The sequence below is a fragment of the Chenopodium quinoa genome, unplaced genomic scaffold (genome assembly GCF_001683475.1).
Source record: "Chenopodium quinoa cultivar QQ74 unplaced genomic scaffold, ASM168347v1, whole genome shotgun sequence".
NCBI classification, from domain to species: domain Eukaryota; kingdom Viridiplantae; phylum Streptophyta; class Magnoliopsida; order Caryophyllales; family Amaranthaceae; genus Chenopodium; species Chenopodium quinoa.
This window is the reverse complement of record NW_018745461.1, coordinates 343,742-362,040: the sequence shown is the minus strand read 5'-3', so window position 1 is coordinate 362,040 and position 18,299 is coordinate 343,742. Positions and strand designations below refer to the sequence as shown.

Here is an 18,299-nt window from a genome sequence, read left to right as displayed (position 1 = left end):
CAAATAAGAGTTTGGTCCACAAGGAACAGGATATGATTGCCAAAGATCTTTACACTTAAGCTAGCTCGAAGTCAATTGGTGAATAGGGGTTCGTCAAGAAGACAAACAAACTATGGTGCTAAATCAATGAATTAAAGATACTAGGGAATGAGATCCGCTCAACCAAGGCAAATAGGCAAACGGGGAGTAAAATAGACAAGATATAGCAAGGACTATATGTAAAATCAACCTCATGCAATTAGAAAACAACTCACACTACTAAACTTAGATTCCTCATTAGTTTAGCAATAGATGATACATAATCAAATTACAATAAGTAATGACGTACTCAATTTACACTTCCATGTCAAATTAGGCATATCATACTATCAAGCTCCTTAGTCAAGGGTAGCTAAACCTATCATGAGGAACTAACAAGCAATCTCATATAATCAATTTAATTGCAATACAAACATCAATGCTTCTCCCACATTTGCATAGTTAACCCAAAAAGGTCGAGCTTCACCCAACCCCTAGCAAGAAAACTACTCACAACTCATGTTTATCAACATGCAATCAAGAATTAGGGTTCTAAATACTTCAATAATTGGGGAAAAGTGGTTAACAATTGAAATAACTATCATCCAATAACAAATTACCAAGAACTAAGAAGATTCAAATAACATGCAAATACCAAATGAAATCTGAAATTAAAAGGAAGAAGGTTGGAGAAATTACTAATTGAAGCTTCAAATGTTGAATACAAATTGCCCAACTTTGAGAATAATTCTTGAATTTCACTAATACAATGATTTGATTTGATGAAAACTAAGCTAAATTAATCCTAAGGAATGTTCCAAACTAAGGGAGGTTTCTGAAAACTAGGCTACTGTCCTGCTTCTCCCGTCTTCTTTTAAACGACCTCAAAAGGACCTTAAATAGTCCGTACAAAATCGGTTGAGATCGGGAAAAGGTCCGACCGAACTATGGGTAAGTTCGATCGGACTCAGGGTAGGTTCGGTCGAACCATGTGTAGGTTCGGTCGAACCTCCCTGATCCTTGTTTGGTCGAACTTTTGAGGTTCGACCTCTCCTGCAAAATTGCTGAAAACAGGTTTGACACTGCCTTCACTGCACCCTGGAGGTTCGGTCGAACTTTTGAAAAGTTTGACCACACCAAGGTTCGACCGGACCTTTCAGAGGTTCGGCCACACCTCCTCTTGCACTTCCTTTTCTTGCTTCCTCTCCTTCCCTTTTGCCCCTCTTTCCTTTGTCCATGGCTTCCATGCTTGGCCAAGGGGCCTCCCACCGTGCATAGGACTGTCACGGAACCTGCAGAAGATACCAAAGTTCACGAGAGCATGGGGATGATAAAATAATGCATAAAGATTATCAAAATAAGCATTACTTTTCATCAACACAAAAAGAAACCATAAGAGGATAATGAGGTGGAAAAACCTAAGAAAAATAAGAGGAAAAAGACCTAAATACTACCCCTAAGAGTGACATAAATGTCACTCATCATGCATCTCCATCTCTCCTCTGAAACCCACTTTTCACCATGGGGTCAATCTCTCTTCTCCTTTTCACGACGACGTTTTTCTGCTCCGAACCATTTTCTTTGTCCTCCCCCCGATTCTCATGGTGTTTTATTCAAAACCCTAGCGACTAAGGGAAGAGACGGCTGACAATTTTAAGGGGAAGAGATCGCGAGTTTTCTAGGGTTTGTGTGTGCAGGGGGGAAGATTTTGCGTGGCGGCGAGGGGTGGGGTGGGGGTGGTTCGTTGACGGGCGACGAGTGTTGGTGAGGTTGTGGCTAGTGGTGGAGTGGCTAAAGAAGTGGGAAAGATGGGTGGTGGGGTGGTGGTGGTGATTCCATTTGTTTTTGTAAACCAGACAACATCCTATTTGGAAAGGGTTTCATTGAATTTTTTTTCATTCCTTTTGTTCATTTCATTTCGTTTACCATGTGCGAACCAAACGACCTCTAAGTACTTTATGTTCATTTTACCACAAGGTGCACGATACTTGAATCGAATCTTCCGTTGATCTTTATTCTGCTCCCATTCAGAGATTTCGCCTGTTGGGAGACCTATTATTTTTTATATCTCATAATATGTAAAAGTGTTGCTACCTCTTTAACCCATATGTTAATGACTTAATGACGCCACTCGTTAGTTAACAATGGCGACTTGGATTTTTTTAATAAAAATGAATCAAGTCATACAATAATAATGTACTTAGCATTAGCATTAGAAGAATATAACCACTGATCACAACTTCATTCCAATTTTCACTGCTTAAGCTGATTCATGGGAGGCCAATATTAATTTTTAAAACTAGCCTGTTGTTCTCGTTTTCAATGAAGTCGTTTCTTTTGTATTCTCAAATTTGCCCTCATTATAATAATCTCCTCTTCCCTAAATGTTGTTCCTACTTTGACTTATTGCGAGATAATCACATTAAACATAATTAGGAGACAATATTCTGATTGAAAAAATTAAATAGGGAACATAAACATAATCACCTGGGTTTAATAACTTAGTCACCTTGAGCTAAAACAATTTTGCACATGCAATTATATTAATAAAGAAAAATAATTGATCTTCTTTAATTAATTAATCGGCTGCTTACTTTAAAAAAAAAAATTAGGAGAAAAAAACGTAATCACCTAAAGTATATATGACAGGGTAAAGTCGTATCCCCAAATCAAAAGTAATTCCTAAATCCTCTAACTAATGTAGATAGGGAAGTAGGGTCGAATCCACAGAGAAACGAGTCTTTCTATTCCTAATTAACTAATATAATCTAGATTATGAGGTAACCAATATATATATTTGAATAATAAACTAAACTACGGAGGTTAAGAATAGGGAGAAAATAATGAATAAAAGGATCTAGGGCATAGGTTCACCAATAAATAATATTCCAAGGTAGAATATAATAATCATTCATCAATGCTTACATTAATCAGATTATAAAGGGCTTTCGCTACGTATTATAATCACACAATTAATTTACCGGTATTAAATCTCATCTTTCGAATCTCGACCTAACCATTTATAAATTAACCTGCCTATTGAAACTAGACCTAAACATCAATTCTCATCTGTCGAATCTCGAATCAATATTGTCAAACTCATGCATAAAAGATCAGGCCTAATCTAGTCACAGAGCATTAAATCAATCAATAGGAAATTAATCTAGCATTGACAATCAACAACAATAAATTACCCTTTCATATTATTTATAGATCCCCATAAACCCTATAAATAGAACTACTCACACATGATAAAAACTAAACTAATCAAAGCAATAAAGCAAGTCATAATCAAAGGAATGAATTAAATAACTAAGATTTAGAGAAGAGAAATCGTTACCAAAATAAATCTCGAATTAAGAATAAAGTGGAGAACAAAGTATAAGAGAAAGAATTAATCTCAAAGCTCAGTAGAGAGATAAAATCTAAGAAATAACTAAAAGAGAGTAAAAGAAGAGTAAAGAGTGATGCTAAAATCGTATACGGAGGAGTATTTATACTCCGTACAAATCCTAAACTAAAACAAACTTAAACGTCGAAATTAACTCCTAATAATTACATGCGCACGATCGGGCGAGGCACCGCCCGATCGGGCGCGCCTTTTTGCTCTTTAGTACAAATCTCGCGCCCGGCCGGGCGCATCACCGGGCGCCGACCTTTGGCCGGGCGGCTCTCTTGGGCCACTAATTGGACTACAATTGGGCTCCAATTCTTCGGGCCAATCTGGGTTTCCTCTTCGGGTCTTGAATACTCGGTCCAAATGCCCCAGTATCACCTATACCGAGCCCTTAATCACCGGTTCGATGACTCTAACCGGCCCTGGGCTATAAAATCTGGTCGTGCTTCTCCAGTGCTCGTATTTGCTCTATAATATTTCGGGAAAATGCTCCAAAAGTGCAAATCCCTGCAAAAGTCAACCAAATTTACGAAAACACTAGAAAACAACAATTAGTAATAAAAGTGGCTCCAAAGAGCCAAAAACTCTACTAATTATGACCAAGGGACAGGGGTAAAATACTATATAAAATAGACACATCAATATACTTCCTCTGTTTTTTTTCCTTATTTTATAGTTGCACAATTTGATTTATACACTACTAATTGTCCTACGCGCGCAATAGTCCAGCGTTTTTTGTATCATATGTATTAGTTTGAACATTCAATTCAATTTTGAAAACAAAATTAGCCATAAAAGGGTGGATTTTAGGCTTATAGCCTTCAAATTTGGCCAATTTGGTCCTTTTTAGACTCGGAATAAAAACATGCCGAGGTTGCTCGTATGAAATTTGGACCCCATAACACCTCAATAGGCCACTTGAGTAGCTAGAACCATCCACTTGCCTTTTAACGGTCGATTTTGGCTTTTTTGGTCTTCGCCACATAAGTGAAAAATACTCATTCTCGAGCCTTTGTATACCTATGAATATGATTTTTTTTTGTTCCAAACCAACTTATATGATCTTGTGGGATACCTCACGCATTCAGTTCATTTTTGAATTTTTTTACCGAGTTTGGGCAGAAATTGTGGATTATAGCCTTCAAATTTGATTGATTTTAGACTTTTTTAGACGCGAAAATGAAACATGTCGAGGTAACTCTCATGCAGCCCCTAATGTGTTGGAAGACCATTTGAGCGATTAGCACCATCCACTAATCGGCGGATTTCGGGGTCAATCGGGGTTAGGGGTGGTTTTTTCGGGGGAGGGGAGGGTGGTGAGGCTCAGGGGAGGGTCGGCGGTGGTCGGGGTAGGGGCGGCAGTGGTCTGGGCTGATTTTCCGGTGGTGATGTGGTGGTGTGAAGGTGGTGATGTGAAGGTGGGTAGGGAATGGAATGGAAATACCTAGGGGGGTGGAGAATAAAGTTAGAGGGATTTGGAGACATGAAGGGGGTAAAGGGAATGGGAAAAATGGGCTAACAAACAACAATAAAGGGAATGAGGGTAGTTGATTCTCATTTCCTTTGATGATTAACCCCATCCAAACGACCCCTAATTGTCTAATTGAATAGTCTCCTTGTTTCCAATTAAGTTGAAAAGCAAGTATCCGATTTCACCGCCAGACTGACACTTCCTGAGTTCCTCACAAACTCCAACGCTGGATCACTTGTATCCCAAATTTAAACCCTAGCTCTTTCAATTCTGCGCAAATTGAGAGCATGAGAAGGTATGATGTAGATCTCGAATTTGTTCTACTGCATAAATTGGTGGGTTTCTGCAATTCTAATTTTCGATCAAAATCTTTGTTTTAGGGCAGCAGAAATGGGACAGAGAAGACGACAGCTGAAGCAATGGAGTGGAATAATGAAGGGGATGATTGGGAAGCTCATAATTGCCGCCATTGTTCTCGTCATTTGCACTTTCTCTCTCTTCACTTCAAGGTCCACTATCCGATCTACCACTAGAACCGAGGTCAGTTTCAGGTGAATTGATTTCCTTCCAACATTTTCGTATTTTTGCATCAATTTGGATATTGATACCTACTTCGTATTATTCATTTTTGAAATTGAAGAGATTGTATTTTTGGTTCAAAATGTTAATTGCTCAGCTAATAATTATAATGTGGTTATAATCTAGCATAAATGTGATGATTTTGTGGATTGGCGAATGGATATGTGATTTAATTTCCCTTCTTTACATCATGCAACCAAGTTAATTAAAATCTTTGATCACTGTTTGCTTGGTAATGGTTTATGAAACTTTGAATTGGTGCTGATGCATTTCTATTTTACTAGATAAATACGGAGGATCTTTGGCAAACTGCGCCTTCTGATGGCTGGAGACCTTCTTCTGCCCCTCGTTCTGATTGGCCTCGTAAGATTTTTCTGCTAGTGACACAATGAGACTAGATTTAGTTTAATATCGGATTCAATGTGCTCCTTTACATTAACTCATTTGCTTCACCCCTATTTCCAATGCTGTAGCTCCCCCATCTAAGACAAATGGGTACCTGCGTGTTCGCTGCAATGGTGGTCTGAATCAGCAGAGAACTGCAGTAAGTATCCTCTTCATTGACTTTATTTCGTTCAATTTCATGCTTCCTCTCAAGAAATGGATAGTTTTCGTTTGCAATTATGAGTTCTATGATATCTTCAACATTAAAAAATTCTTTTAGTTGCTGGCTGATTACATACCTAGCAAAATTAATTATTCACATGTACATTTGTTAACATAATAAACTACTTTGATGTTTTGTGATAGGACTTCCTGAACAAAGCTAAGGTGGGTTTCTAATAAACATCAAAGGGATACTTCACGCTAAAAAAGAATTACATAATATTTGGATAATTGGATGTTAGTATACAAATTGTTAAATTAGGTAATGGCTCTAGGCAATGAATTGGTAGCGCATTGCACCAAACAATTTTTGAACGATGTCTAGCTTTTATCTTGAAGCAAGGGCTCCTAAGAGTCAACTTCTTGAATAGATTAGATTCTAGTTTTACTACTAAGGAATAAATTGAAAATATTAATGCACGTATGTATAAAGAAATTTATTTGTATATTACTATTGTGTATCTTCCACTAACTTGTAGATGGTTTTCCCTTCAGAAATTTAGGTTTTAACTTGATTATTCAACACTTTATAAACTCAGAATTGCCAAAGAAGACATTGAGTCATTGATATTTCTTAAAAATTCATGTGGGATATCTAATGAATTAATATCTAATTTATTGCTGGTCTTTTACCTTTATTTATTTTCTGGCTTTGGTAATGGATCTACATTGTTCTGAAGTTGGTTAGTCAAAGCCGCCAGCATATTGTAGGTTTAAATTGCTTGTATTAATTTTGTGCTCAGATACTTCTTAAAAGTGATTTTTTGCATTTTTGTGATCTGTGTTGCTTTCCATTGTCTATTTAATAATGCACAAGTGTGGGTTTGTCTCCATGACCTATCTATTTTATGTGATGTTACCCAGAATTCCCCTGTGTTTTCAGCAAGATGTTACTCTGTTTTACCTAACAATTGGCCTTATCTTCTGTAGATTTGTAATGCTGTTCTTGCTGCTAGAATCATGAATGCAACACTAGTATTACCTGAGTTGGATGCCAATTCCTTTTGGCATGATGACAGGTATGTATCTTCATGTCAACTTTAAGCAACTTAAAAAAAGTTATAGATTTATTAAGGGAACAGATAACAAAGGGGAGTGTGATAAAAAGGCCATTCATTGTTTGGACAACAGAACTGTAAGAGCGAAGGGTTGACAAGGGTTATTTATTTTATTTTTAACTCTTTGTTTCACTTTGCCCTATTTCCTCCGCCTCTTCCCTTCTCTCCCGGGTTTTGTTGTGTGAACTGCATTTATGTAATTCTTGAAACCGTAATACAGTGGATTTCAAGGTATCTATGATGTGGAGCATTTTATCAGAACTCTGAGATATGATGTGCGAATTGTTGAAAGTGTTCCAGAGATTCACAAAAATGGAAAGACCAAGAAGATGAAAACATTTCAGGTACTTTTTAGTTTTTACTGCTTTCTTATGTGAAATCAAAATAGTTGCTCTTATACAATATACACGCGTCACAATTTTTTTTTTTTTAAAATATAGATGAACCCTCCAAGAGATGCGCCCATCAGTTGGTATACAACCACTGCTTTGGAGAAGATGAAGGAACATGGTGCTATCTATCTTACCCCCTTCTCTCATCGTTTGGCTGAGGAAATCGACAATGCTGAATATCAGAGGTTACGGTGCAGGGTAAATTATCATGCTCTCAGATTTAAGCGTCATATAATGGAGCTGAGCCATGCAATAGTGAATCGACTACGTGCACAAGGTCGCTTCATGGCAATACATCTTCGATTTGAGATGGATATGCTGTCATTTGCTGGGTAAGTCATGTGCTTGTTGAGAATCACTATATATGATGAATAACATTGGTAGGATTTCTGATTACTGGTCTTTTCCTTCATTTACATACAGAGCTTAATTGGCTCGGAGGCTGTCAATATACCTACTTTTTTTTTTTTTTAATGATTATGTAGAAAAGATTAACTGCTAAATGACCATTATTTAAATGGCTGGCCAATATTGTCCAGGTGCTTTGATATATTTTCCCCCAAGGAGCAGAAGGAATTGAAAGAATATCGGGAGAAGAATTTTGCCCCAAAGAAACTTGTATATGATGAGAGACGTGCAATTGGAAAATGTCCTTTGACTCCAGAAGAGGTATATTTTGACTCCATTCATTCATTGTCATTGTTTTCTTTTGTTACCCCTTTGGTTTTATAAATGTTTGTGTAGAATTGATAAAATGAAATTAAATTTGCCAAAGTTCTCCGAGGTCATTGTTCATGTCCTAATGTTGAGAAAAACCATCATTTTTTTTTGCATCCCAGAGACTTCAATTTATGGCCTTATTATAGAACTTCTTAGTTGAGACTAGAAGTTTAAAGAGATTACCATGCTAGAGTACTGTTCTGTCAGTATCTTAATTTGTTGTTTCCCTGTTCCTAGCTGAAAGATAGACTAATGACTTAAACCTGTGAGTAAGTAGTCTTGTTATTCTTGTTTTATGGCTTACCTTTCTCTCACAAACACAAAACACACACAAGCAAATGCTCAAGTGCCTTCCGTTGCATTCAGAGCTGTTCAGTCCTTGTACTGTGATGCATTTATTTTTGGTGCCTGTTTCTAGTGAAATTTCTTGCTAACTGCGATCCCATCATACCCATTGAAGGAGGTTTGCTGTTGATTTTCTAATCTTTTATGGTAATTGTGGTCACTCTGTTGCAGGTAGGTCTTGTTCTTCGTGCAATGGGTTTTGACAACTCCACCAGGATCTATCTTGCAGCTGGTGACCTTTATGGTGGTGAGCGTTTCATGAAACCTTTTAGGTCTCTTTTCCCACATCTTGAAAACCACAGCACTGTTGATACATCAGGACAGCTCAAAAAGAACACACGGGGTATGCTGGGGTCGGCTGTGGATTACATGGTTTGCCTCCTTGCAGATATTTTTATGCCCACGTATGATGGCCCAAGCAACTTTGCAAACAATCTTTTGGGCCACCGCCTGTACTATGGTTTTCGAACAATAATCAGGCCAGACAGGAAAGCTCTTGCCCCAATTTTCATTGACCGAGAAAAGGGGCGCTCTGCTGGTTTTGAAGAAGCTGTGAGAAGTGTAATGGCGAAGACAAGTTTTGGTGGTCCACATAAGCGGATATCCCCTGAATCATTCTACACAAATTCATGGCCTGAATGCTTCTGTCAGATGTCAGCCAAGAATCCTGCTAATAAATGCCCACCAGAAAACAATATGGAGACATTGCATAGTCGATTACAGAGTGAGGGCCTCAGTGATTTCTCAGCAACTGAATCAAACTTGACTGTTTCAAAGCGCTGAGAGATGAAAGTTTTGTCTTAAATCACTTCCTGAATTCAGCAGAGAATATTGGGCGATTGTTCTTCAATAGGATCATTTCTACACGAATAGGTTATCTTAGAAAGTGTTTACTTTTCATTGCATTAGTGTAAAAAAAAGTGGGATATAGGTGGTGAGGCTCTCCGGAGCAGAGTATACTTACGTAATATGGAAGCAGTTAGTATGAGTATGTCTGGAAGAATGAATGGAAAGGGAAGTAATTGTTAAGGATCAACCGATCAAATACTTGCAATCAAAATTGTCAATCTGAATTGTGCAATTCTTCTGTATAGGGATTAGGGGCCTAGGGGGGCAACAGAACGGCCACAGCCTCTTTTGTTTGTTGAAGATGTGGGTTTGTGAGAATTAGTCGTATCCCTCTTCTAGAGGTGGGCATGGTTACTTCTTCTAAGGTTTACAATGACGGTTATTAACTATGAAACTCTGAGTACTGTAACAATGTCATTTTCAGATTAATGTATTGTTATTCTTTTCAATTATAAGTTAATTATTGTACTCCGTAATACTTTGGGTGGATTTATTAAGCTTTTTGTTTTGTAAGTTTCAGCAAAAAATTAAAAAAAATAATTTGCTTTCATTGAGAGTCGAACTCAAGACCTCCCGCTTACTAAACGGGTGCTCTAACCAACTGAGCTATAAAAGCTGAACATTGATTGATAACGCATTTAATTAAATATTAAGTATTAAAATCGATTAGAATAATTGCAAAAAAAAAAATACGGGGGAACCTATAAATAGCACCAAAAAAATAGAGCAGGTATGTTAGAGATGAACCGCTTCAGCATCAAGTTTCCCAATAATTCCTCTTAAAACCCTAAAAACCCTGATTCAATTTCCGCATAAAAATGGAGCACGAAAAATCGTTCAAAGATATTGGAGTTTGTGATTTATTAGTTGAAGCTTGTGAGAATTTGGGATGGAAAACTCCTACCCAAATTCAAGCTCAAGCCATCCCTTCTGCTCTTGAAGGTTTTCTCTTTTAATTTTACTTCTTTTTTTTTTTTTTTAAAATTAAGGTCTTCGATAATGTTGTTGTTTGATTTTGGAGTGAATTTATTTAATAAATTGATGAAATTTGTAATAAAAATTATCAGGAAAAGATATAATAGGGGTTGCACAAACTGGAACTGGCAAAACAGGTGCATTTGCATTGCCTATTATTCAAGCTTTACTCGATGCTGATCGCCCTCGTCCCTTCTTCGCTTGCGTCATTGCACCTACCCGGTAATTTTATTTTTTCATTCAATTGATGGATAATCGTGTTAATTGTTTTTAAGGATTTTTTTGAATCTTTTTATTATTTTTGGTGTGAATTTAATTAGGGAGCTTGCTATTCAAATCGGTGAAGTATTCTCAGCCTTGGGAGCTGGTATTGGGTTGAAGACAGCAGTTGTGAGTTTGAATTTCTTTCATTTTTTATGCATTTAACATCCTTGAATATAAATTACTATTGTGCTGGGTCTTGACTTCTTCATATGTATCTTTTTTCAATTTTGGTTCCTACATTCTATCCTAATAATACAAGGTTATTTGAATTGTGTTTAAATGCAAGATCCATCAATAATGGTCACCTGAATGCTGACTACCTTGAATCTTCTGTAGCTTGTTGGTGGAGTGGACATGAATCAACAGCAGTTCGCCCTTGCAAGACGGCCTCACATCATAGTATTCAGTCACTCACATTTGCTTATTTGTCTCTACTTCATATTTTATGCTCTCCTGTTTCATCCATATTTAAATAGATAGATTGTATGTTGATAGTTATCGCAAATGCTATACTAATGTTCTGGGTGATAGATTAATATATTAGCTCTTTTATGCTTTTGATCTAGACAAACAGGACTGTAAACCTCAATTTGAACAACCATGTTCAGTAACTTCAACAGTTTTGGGCCTTCGGCTGTGTCTTTTAATAAGAGGCTTGTTAACTGAGTTCCTACATAGTTAATGGGCCAATGGATATTTAAGTTGATATGAGCAGTAACTAAGGGCTTCCCTTTCGGAGATGGAAGACAAAACTTCTAGTCTTCTACATTTGCATAACAAAGAGACTTCCACTCTATTGGTCAAGAATGACTAATGCTGTAGAAGTGTAGATTAACACTGTAATTGTTGTAGGTTCTTTTTTTTCTTCTACTTTAAATGGACTGTGTAGATAAATAAGTGTCATAATCTCGAGTCATATTCTTTATTAGGATGGATCTTGCCCATCTTGGGGTTATGTTGTATCATCTCATGGCTGAGAAAGCTTAGTTGGTTTTGATTTCAGATATGTTATTTGCCATCTGATCTTTTCTCTTCTAGGTTGGTACTCCTGGACGTCTTCTGGATCATTTGACCAATACCAAGGGGTTCTCATTTTGTTCGTTGAAGCATCTGGTATGCTGCTGTGTTCATACTTTTGGTTTAATTTCGTGGCTACTCTTTTGTCTTTTGCATGTATAGAATATTGCTCTATTTTCGCATTTGTTAGTATTACATCTTGTAACTAAGTAACTTCCCAAAGAGGGTATTGATGTATTCTCATGTTGTAAACAGGTGCCTCGGACAAAATAAAGTTCCATATATATATATTTTTTTTCCAATTTAACTCATTTCATTGGTGGGTTTGAACAGTATGAGTCCTGCACACCTACTGTTCTCTTTATTGACCAGAAAGTAATATACATATCTTACTACCTTCTGAGAAAGAGCAGTAGTTGATGGTTCCTCAAGAAAGATGCCCAAAAAATTTGATTTGTACTTGAAACTTTCTCCTTCAAGGATCATACATTTGAGATTGTTCAAGCCTTCAAGGGCTGTTGCCTTTAGCAATTTTAAGCCAGCAATTTTGTTATTCCAATAACATACAATAACATATTCTGAGTATTACTTTAATTAGAGAAGAAAACAGGTGGAACTTCGTTAAGAAGCTTATAACATATAAAGACCTTATAATTTGGTTTTTGAATTTTGAGGTGTCTACCGTGGCTTTAGAACTATACCTCTCTGTTCGATAGTTTGTTCTCTTAGCTTAATATTTAAGGTCTACAACTCTACATTGATTAGAAGGATGACCATCTCTTGGTTCATGCAGCCAACTCTATTCTTCTGGGAATAGGGCTTTGGCTTTTTTTGTTGTGTTGCTTAAAAGGATGTACTATATGGGGCAACTACTATAAAATATAGCTGCCTTTCTTTTGGCTTCATTTTCTTTATTCATTCAGAATTTTTGGTTGAATTGTTGTGTTATTCCTATTATGTACAGGTATTAGATGAGGCAGATAGATTATTGGATATGGACTTTGAGAAATCCATTGATGATATATTGAAAGTGATCCCTCATGAGCGAAGGACTTACCTATTTTCTGCCACGATGACAAAAAAGGTAACTATGACATTTTTGGATGAAATTGTGTTTCAAATTTTTTTTTTCTCGTTTTAGTTGTTTCTGTCGTCTGTTGATAGGAAGTAAGTTTTCCTCTTTTTACTCTCTTGAGTTCAATGCTTTGCAAATGCTATGACACGTTGGGTTGGCGACTTGGCGGTCTCAAATCATGGGAATGGTAATTGAATTTGTGGGTAAGGTTAGTTGTTAATGAATAAATCTCATGTTCGCTACCATGGTAATGGAACTCCATCCCATACATGTGATTTTCTTCATAAATTTCCATTACCACTCAATATCACCTTGCAAATGGTAAGGAACATTTATGAAGAAAATGAGGGTATAGAGGTGACTTCACATTACCATTGGTAATGAAATACAATTTTTCTTCACAAATTTTACACACAAATTCATTACTATTCCCACAATTTATAACTTTATACCAAATGTTCACATGTGTCGTAAGTTCCTTTTTATGACCATTGCAGCCCTTCAAATAATAAAATGTTTTCTCCTAGCGCACTTCATGTTTCTCTCTCCCTTGTCACTGTAACACTAGTGATAAGTGACCAAACCATTGTAGATTTGGAATTTTTACACTTCTTTAATTTACATTTTAAATCCTACGGTGCTCCTTTTCTCCTTTTTTATTTAATTGGTCAACCTTAAAGTTCTAAATTTAAAAACACTAGGTAGAAAAGCTGAGTAGTGTTGATTAGCTAGTGTTGCTAATGGATATCTGGAAAGGTGGCTAGGCTTGGAGGAAGGAAAATCCTTATGTTCTTTTTCCTCCTTGCTTTATTTGGGGAAGGCAAAGGCGGTTTAGGTTTTGGAGCTGTTTTCCTATGTGTGTCTCATTGTTATACCTTTACTTGTTTTTGTTTACCTATTCTGAGTTGCAACTCTTGCAAGTAACCAATGTTTATTTTTGTTTAATAGTTATAAATTTGTTACTTTGGGTGCTATTTATTTTTGTTTGGGAATATAAAATGTACTCTAGAGGTATTGTTTTTGTTGAGAGAATTACGACTTGTATTATACTACCTCCGTTTCTGGTTGATCACACTTTATATTTTGGTCTGTTTTTGTAAAAGTTCTTACCACTTTCACTGTATTCCATTTTTGCTATCCCCTTTACTACTTTGTCCTTACCCTCTTACACCACTAAATTTATCACCTTTTCACTCACTTTCTTACTTAACACTTTCACTTTATTCCATTTTTTCAAATCCTAATTACTACTTTACCCTCTTTCCCCACAATTATTACCCCTTTCTCCTCTCATACCTTGTCCAATTTTTTCTTATACCCACAATCCTTATTACATATTCTCTCTTTTATTTTAATCACTACTTGTATTTATTACATTTAACTTAACCATTTTCCTTATTTTTTAATATTTGTGCAAATAGTAAATGTTAAGATCAATTAGAAACTACCCCTTTTTCTTCTCATACCTTGTCCAATTTTTTCTTATACCCACAATCCTTATTATGCATTCTCTCTTTTATTTTGATCACTACTTGTATTTATTACATTTAACTTAACCACTTATCTTATTTCTTAATATTTGTGCAAATAGTAAATGTTAAGATCATTTAGAAACTGAGTTATTACCATAGTACTCCTATAATACATGGTCAACAATACATTGAGGTACTGGGGATCGATATTGTGTGTATACACAGAATATCTCATGCAAAGTCCATGGTTATGGATTTGCATATAATAATTTGTTCTCTATTATTTTTTACTACTACTTGTTATCATCAAAAGTTTTGCGGATGAGTGAAGAGAGTCGGTGGAAAAATTGGATGCTTTAATGTAGATATTAATACTGGACATCCAATCTAAAGTTACACATATTCATTACTACTTTCTTAGTCTATTACCCTGTTTGGACTTTGGAGTACCAAGTGAGTTGTTCCTTTACGTTCAATAAAATTCATTATATTCTGGTTACATGAATGGCGTTTTTGAAAGAGATTGATATTTCCGATAATCTTAATGTCTGAAATAAGAGGTTTTCCACCTTTTTAACTGCAGGTGAAGAAGCTCCAAAGAGCTTGTATAAGGAATCATGTAAAGGTCAGATTTATATTTATAATGACACTAATATCTTTGTGAACATTAATACGTAGTACATTTTTTTTTCTGTTCGGGTGTTATAATCAAACGTACAATAAATTTTTTACTGGTTTACAGGGTAAGAAAATCTAAGTTTCTTTGAAAAGCAGTTTTCTTTTTAGTTATATCTTGACCAAATGTCATGATTTATTTTTTCCCCTTCCAGATTGAGATATCTTCTGTATCTTCTACGGTTGAATCATTAATGCAGCAATATCTTTTGATTCCTGCTAAGCAAAAGGTTTGTCTCCTTTAATGAACTATCTTATTTTGGTTTTGTAATGAAAGGTGGGCAAAAGGTTTCCAATGTGACTGCTGTTTTTAATGCTGATTTACCTTACAGTAGTTGCTACTTTTATAATTACTGATCGGATAATTCATGCATAAAACATGGCAATGACTAATGTACGTGAGGCCTACAAAAAATTGAAGAAGCCATGAGATATGTTTATGAACTTCACATTACATTTTTATTTATTTTTTATTTTTATCTTGTCAGGCTTGTGCTCTTGTATATCTTTTAATGAAGATGCCCGAATACACATCAATGGTTTTTACTCGTACCTGTGCTGAAACTGAAATTTTAGCATTAATGCTCCGTTTTCTTGGTTTCAGAGCAATGCACTTTAATGGCAATATGACTCAGGTTTTCTTACCTTTGTTTTGTTTAATTTTTTTTTTTCCTTATCTTTGTGTAGTACTGGCGCCCTACTACAATATAGCTAGATTTATAGTAATATATTGCCAACTTACAAGAGTTTGACTTCCCGATTCTGTTTTTTTGTGTGTTTGTTGTAGGTAAAAAGACTGGGAGCCTTGAACAAGTTTAAAGCTGGAGATTGCAATATCCTTGTTTGCACCAATGCAGCTGGTAGAGGTCTTGATATTTCCTCTGTGGATTTGGTCATAGTTTATGATGTCCCAGCAGAACAAGAGGTGATTTTTTCACTTTTGGCAAATTAATCAAGAAAATTAAGAACATTGTTCTTTCCTGTCCTATTCATTACCCCTCTGTCTTTTCCAATAGGATTTAGGAATTCATGCACTAGGAGAATAGGAGATTTAAATGTGTATTGTGCAAAACATAGACTGCTTACTAGTATTGGATAGAGGTTTGTGTACAGCAGTCACCGGCAACTTTTATTTGCTAAAGGTTTGCAATTTTTTGGTTCAAATTGAAGTGATTTTTGTATTATATGAATTATAATAATGAATTTTTAACATGGTTACTCTGTGTTACACTTGATATTATCCCTCTTTGATATCATTAGGTCATAATTATGTGATAGGCATTCTTACAATTGGCCCTTGGAAATGAGCATTTGTTTATTATTTACCATGAGAATGTGGATGCTATTTCACAGTATTTGGTCACTAATGTCATTGTGGGTTTCAGGATTATATACATTGGGTAGGGCGAACTGCACGTGCTGGGAAATCAGGACTTGCTATCGCACTTGTAACTGAATACAGCATCGGAAATTATTACAGAATAGAACAAGAAACAGGTAAGTTGTTTCGTAGGCCTGTGGCATTTTTTTTATTTTTTATTTTATTTTTTTTTTATCATGGACTTTTGGATATGTGGTTGAACCTCTCATCTATATTCTGAGCTATAGGAAAACAGTTGCCAACGTATCCTGTAGAAAAGGAAGAAATGTTGCTTCTGTATGAACGTGTGTCTGTGGCGAGAAGGATTGCAGATAAAGTAAGTTTGTTCTGCTTGCATGACTTATTTACAAATCCACATCCATCTTTGAGTGAGAGTTTAGGCGTTCACCTTAAATCTTTTTAACCTCTATGGATTGTAGATAGATGGGGAACTTAACTTTCATTTCGAGAAAGTGGTAAAAATTGTGTGCAATTAGAGAAGATAGAAATTTACAATAAATAAAAATAGGAAAAATTGTTTGACAATATCTTTCATAGTTTCATATCGTAACTTTGGCACATGGATGCTCTAAGCATCTCTAGTTTGCTATTGGTGATTAATTTTATCTTTAGCGGCGCTTTAATTAATATGAAGGTATATATATATCTACAGAAATACAAGGAATCTGGTGGGAAGAAGAGCAAAGAGTATGATGATCTGGAGGAGACTAAGTACCTGCCCAAGAAAAGTTCCAAAAAGTTGAAAAAAATCAAAAGGCCGCGCCCTTATTGATTTATTACATCAGCAACAAGTTTCGTTTATCTAGTGGCTGAATGGTGGATTTAAAAAACAATATTTTGTTTCTTTTATTTCGTACAGTACTTTTTAAGCTGCTTTAACCTCCTTTTTTTTGTTTGTTTTTTTTTTTTTTCATTCGACCTCCTCCTTCGATCCCTCACTAATACCACCATTTCCTCCATGTGACAACACCGACATCTTCATTTTTTTCATCTTCCTTGACATGTTTGTCGCCATTTTTGGCGGTCCAAGCTGTTGAATTAAACTAAAACCCTAAGAAAAAGGGAGAAATAAAGGGCGTGGTTTACCCCAAAGAATGAGGGTGTTGTCCTCCTTCACCGAGTTGCCCTAGCTTGAGCTTTAATTTCTCCATTGAAGTTTCTAAACTCTTCTTTAAAGCTCTTCAAATTGTACATCCTCCATTATCGTTGTTCTTCGTTAAATTAACATTGTTAATTTCTCTTATTGTTAAATTACAAAATTACCAATTATTGAATGATGGATATCTACACTTCTACTATACTTGTAAAGAGGGGGCCATCATATTCTAATTTGAGAAAATACAAGTTTATCTTTTAATTTTTGTACCACAACAAAATACTAATTCTACTACTTTTCTCTTTTATCTTCCATTCGCTATTGACCTCTTCTAAGAGTTTGTTTTGAGGAATGTGCAATTATTGTTAATGTTTCGTTCCCATAGTTTTGGGAGCTGCTCTTACTTCACTAACCGATTGCAATCGTTGTCATTATCTAAAAAGTTGTGAACGATTGTAGGCATCACCGTTGCCTTCTAATGCTCCACAAGAAACATTTTGATATACATAGTATATATTTTTATATCCAATTTTTAAGAATAGACAAACTTTGTTTAAAAACACATGTCACTTTATTATAATGTTCAACAAGTGTCCACCTCATAAGTTGTTGAAAAAAAACATTAACGACCTTTTATCCAAATGACCACAATACACCTTTTGACGACGAATGAGCTAATTGAAGAAAAGACTTGTTACAAACGTAACGTAGATTGAAAACGAGGCTTAGTGGTTTTATTAAGCAAGATTTGTTCTAATACATACATATATATATATATATATAGTAAGAGGTTGTGGGATTAAACTTCATTAGAGACACTTCGGGTGAGAATTTTCTTATCTTTTTTCCCGTTAACTTGCGAGAGTTTATTATTATTATTATTATTTTTTAATTTTGTTACTTATGAAG

The 18,299-nt window shown here is 35.6% G+C and overlaps 2 protein-coding genes and 1 non-coding gene across 4 annotated transcripts; 2 read left to right on the top strand and 1 right to left on the bottom strand.

The window, feature by feature from the left end:
• The first annotated feature begins 5,021 nt into the window (after nt 1-5,021).
• Nucleotides 5,022-9,884, top strand: LOC110714738 (uncharacterized protein At1g04910-like). 2 transcript variants are annotated; one of them, XM_021893279.1, is made up of 9 exons: nt 5,022-5,181; nt 5,275-5,426; nt 5,750-5,828; nt 5,939-6,009; nt 7,002-7,090; nt 7,350-7,473; nt 7,570-7,853; nt 8,061-8,190; nt 8,758-9,884. In XM_021893279.1, exons 2-9 carry the CDS (start codon nt 5,277-5,279, stop codon nt 9,367-9,369), a joined length of 1,539 nt encoding a protein of 512 aa, XP_021748971.1. In that variant the 5' UTR covers nt 5,022-5,181; nt 5,275-5,276; the 3' UTR covers nt 9,370-9,884. The 2 variants fall into 2 exon arrangements, with proteins under 2 accessions (XP_021748971.1, XP_021748970.1); XM_021893278.1 differs by having other exon boundaries at nt 5,025-5,181; nt 5,267-5,426.
• Nucleotides 9,885-9,974: 90 nt separating this feature from the next.
• LOC110714739 (DEAD-box ATP-dependent RNA helicase 10-like) lies at nt 9,975-17,651 on the top strand. Its single transcript, XM_021893280.1, has 13 exons — nt 9,975-10,377; nt 10,503-10,632; nt 10,731-10,800; nt 11,011-11,073; nt 11,713-11,787; nt 12,656-12,775; nt 14,822-14,863; nt 15,069-15,143; nt 15,402-15,548; nt 15,701-15,838; nt 16,299-16,410; nt 16,522-16,610; nt 16,947-17,651. The coding sequence occupies exons 1-13, from the start codon at nt 10,254-10,256 to the stop codon at nt 17,064-17,066; spliced, it is 1,305 nt and encodes a 434-aa protein (XP_021748972.1). The 5' UTR covers nt 9,975-10,253; the 3' UTR covers nt 17,067-17,651.
• Nucleotides 9,978-10,051, bottom strand: TRNAT-AGU. The gene has a single exon. It is a non-coding gene; the product is annotated as a tRNA-Thr (tRNA).
• Nucleotides 17,652-18,299: the final 648 nt, after the last annotated feature.

Coding starts and splice junctions, on each gene's coding strand:
- LOC110714738 (XM_021893278.1), top strand. Junction 6,010..7,001: donor TGAATCAGCAGAGAACTGCA/GTAAGTATCCTC, acceptor TATCTTCTGTAG/ATTTGTAATGCTGTTCTTGC. Junction 7,854..8,060: donor GATATGCTGTCATTTGCTGG/GTAAGTCATGTG, acceptor AATATTGTCCAG/GTGCTTTGATATATTTTCCC.
- LOC110714739 (XM_021893280.1), top strand. CDS start 10,254: ATGGAGCACGAAAAATCGTTCAAAGATATTGGAGTTTGTGATTTATTA. Junction 10,633..10,730: donor TGCGTCATTGCACCTACCCG/GTAATTTTATTT, acceptor GAATTTAATTAG/GGAGCTTGCTATTCAAATCG. Junction 11,074..11,712: donor CAAGACGGCCTCACATCATA/GTATTCAGTCAC, acceptor TTTCTCTTCTAG/GTTGGTACTCCTGGACGTCT.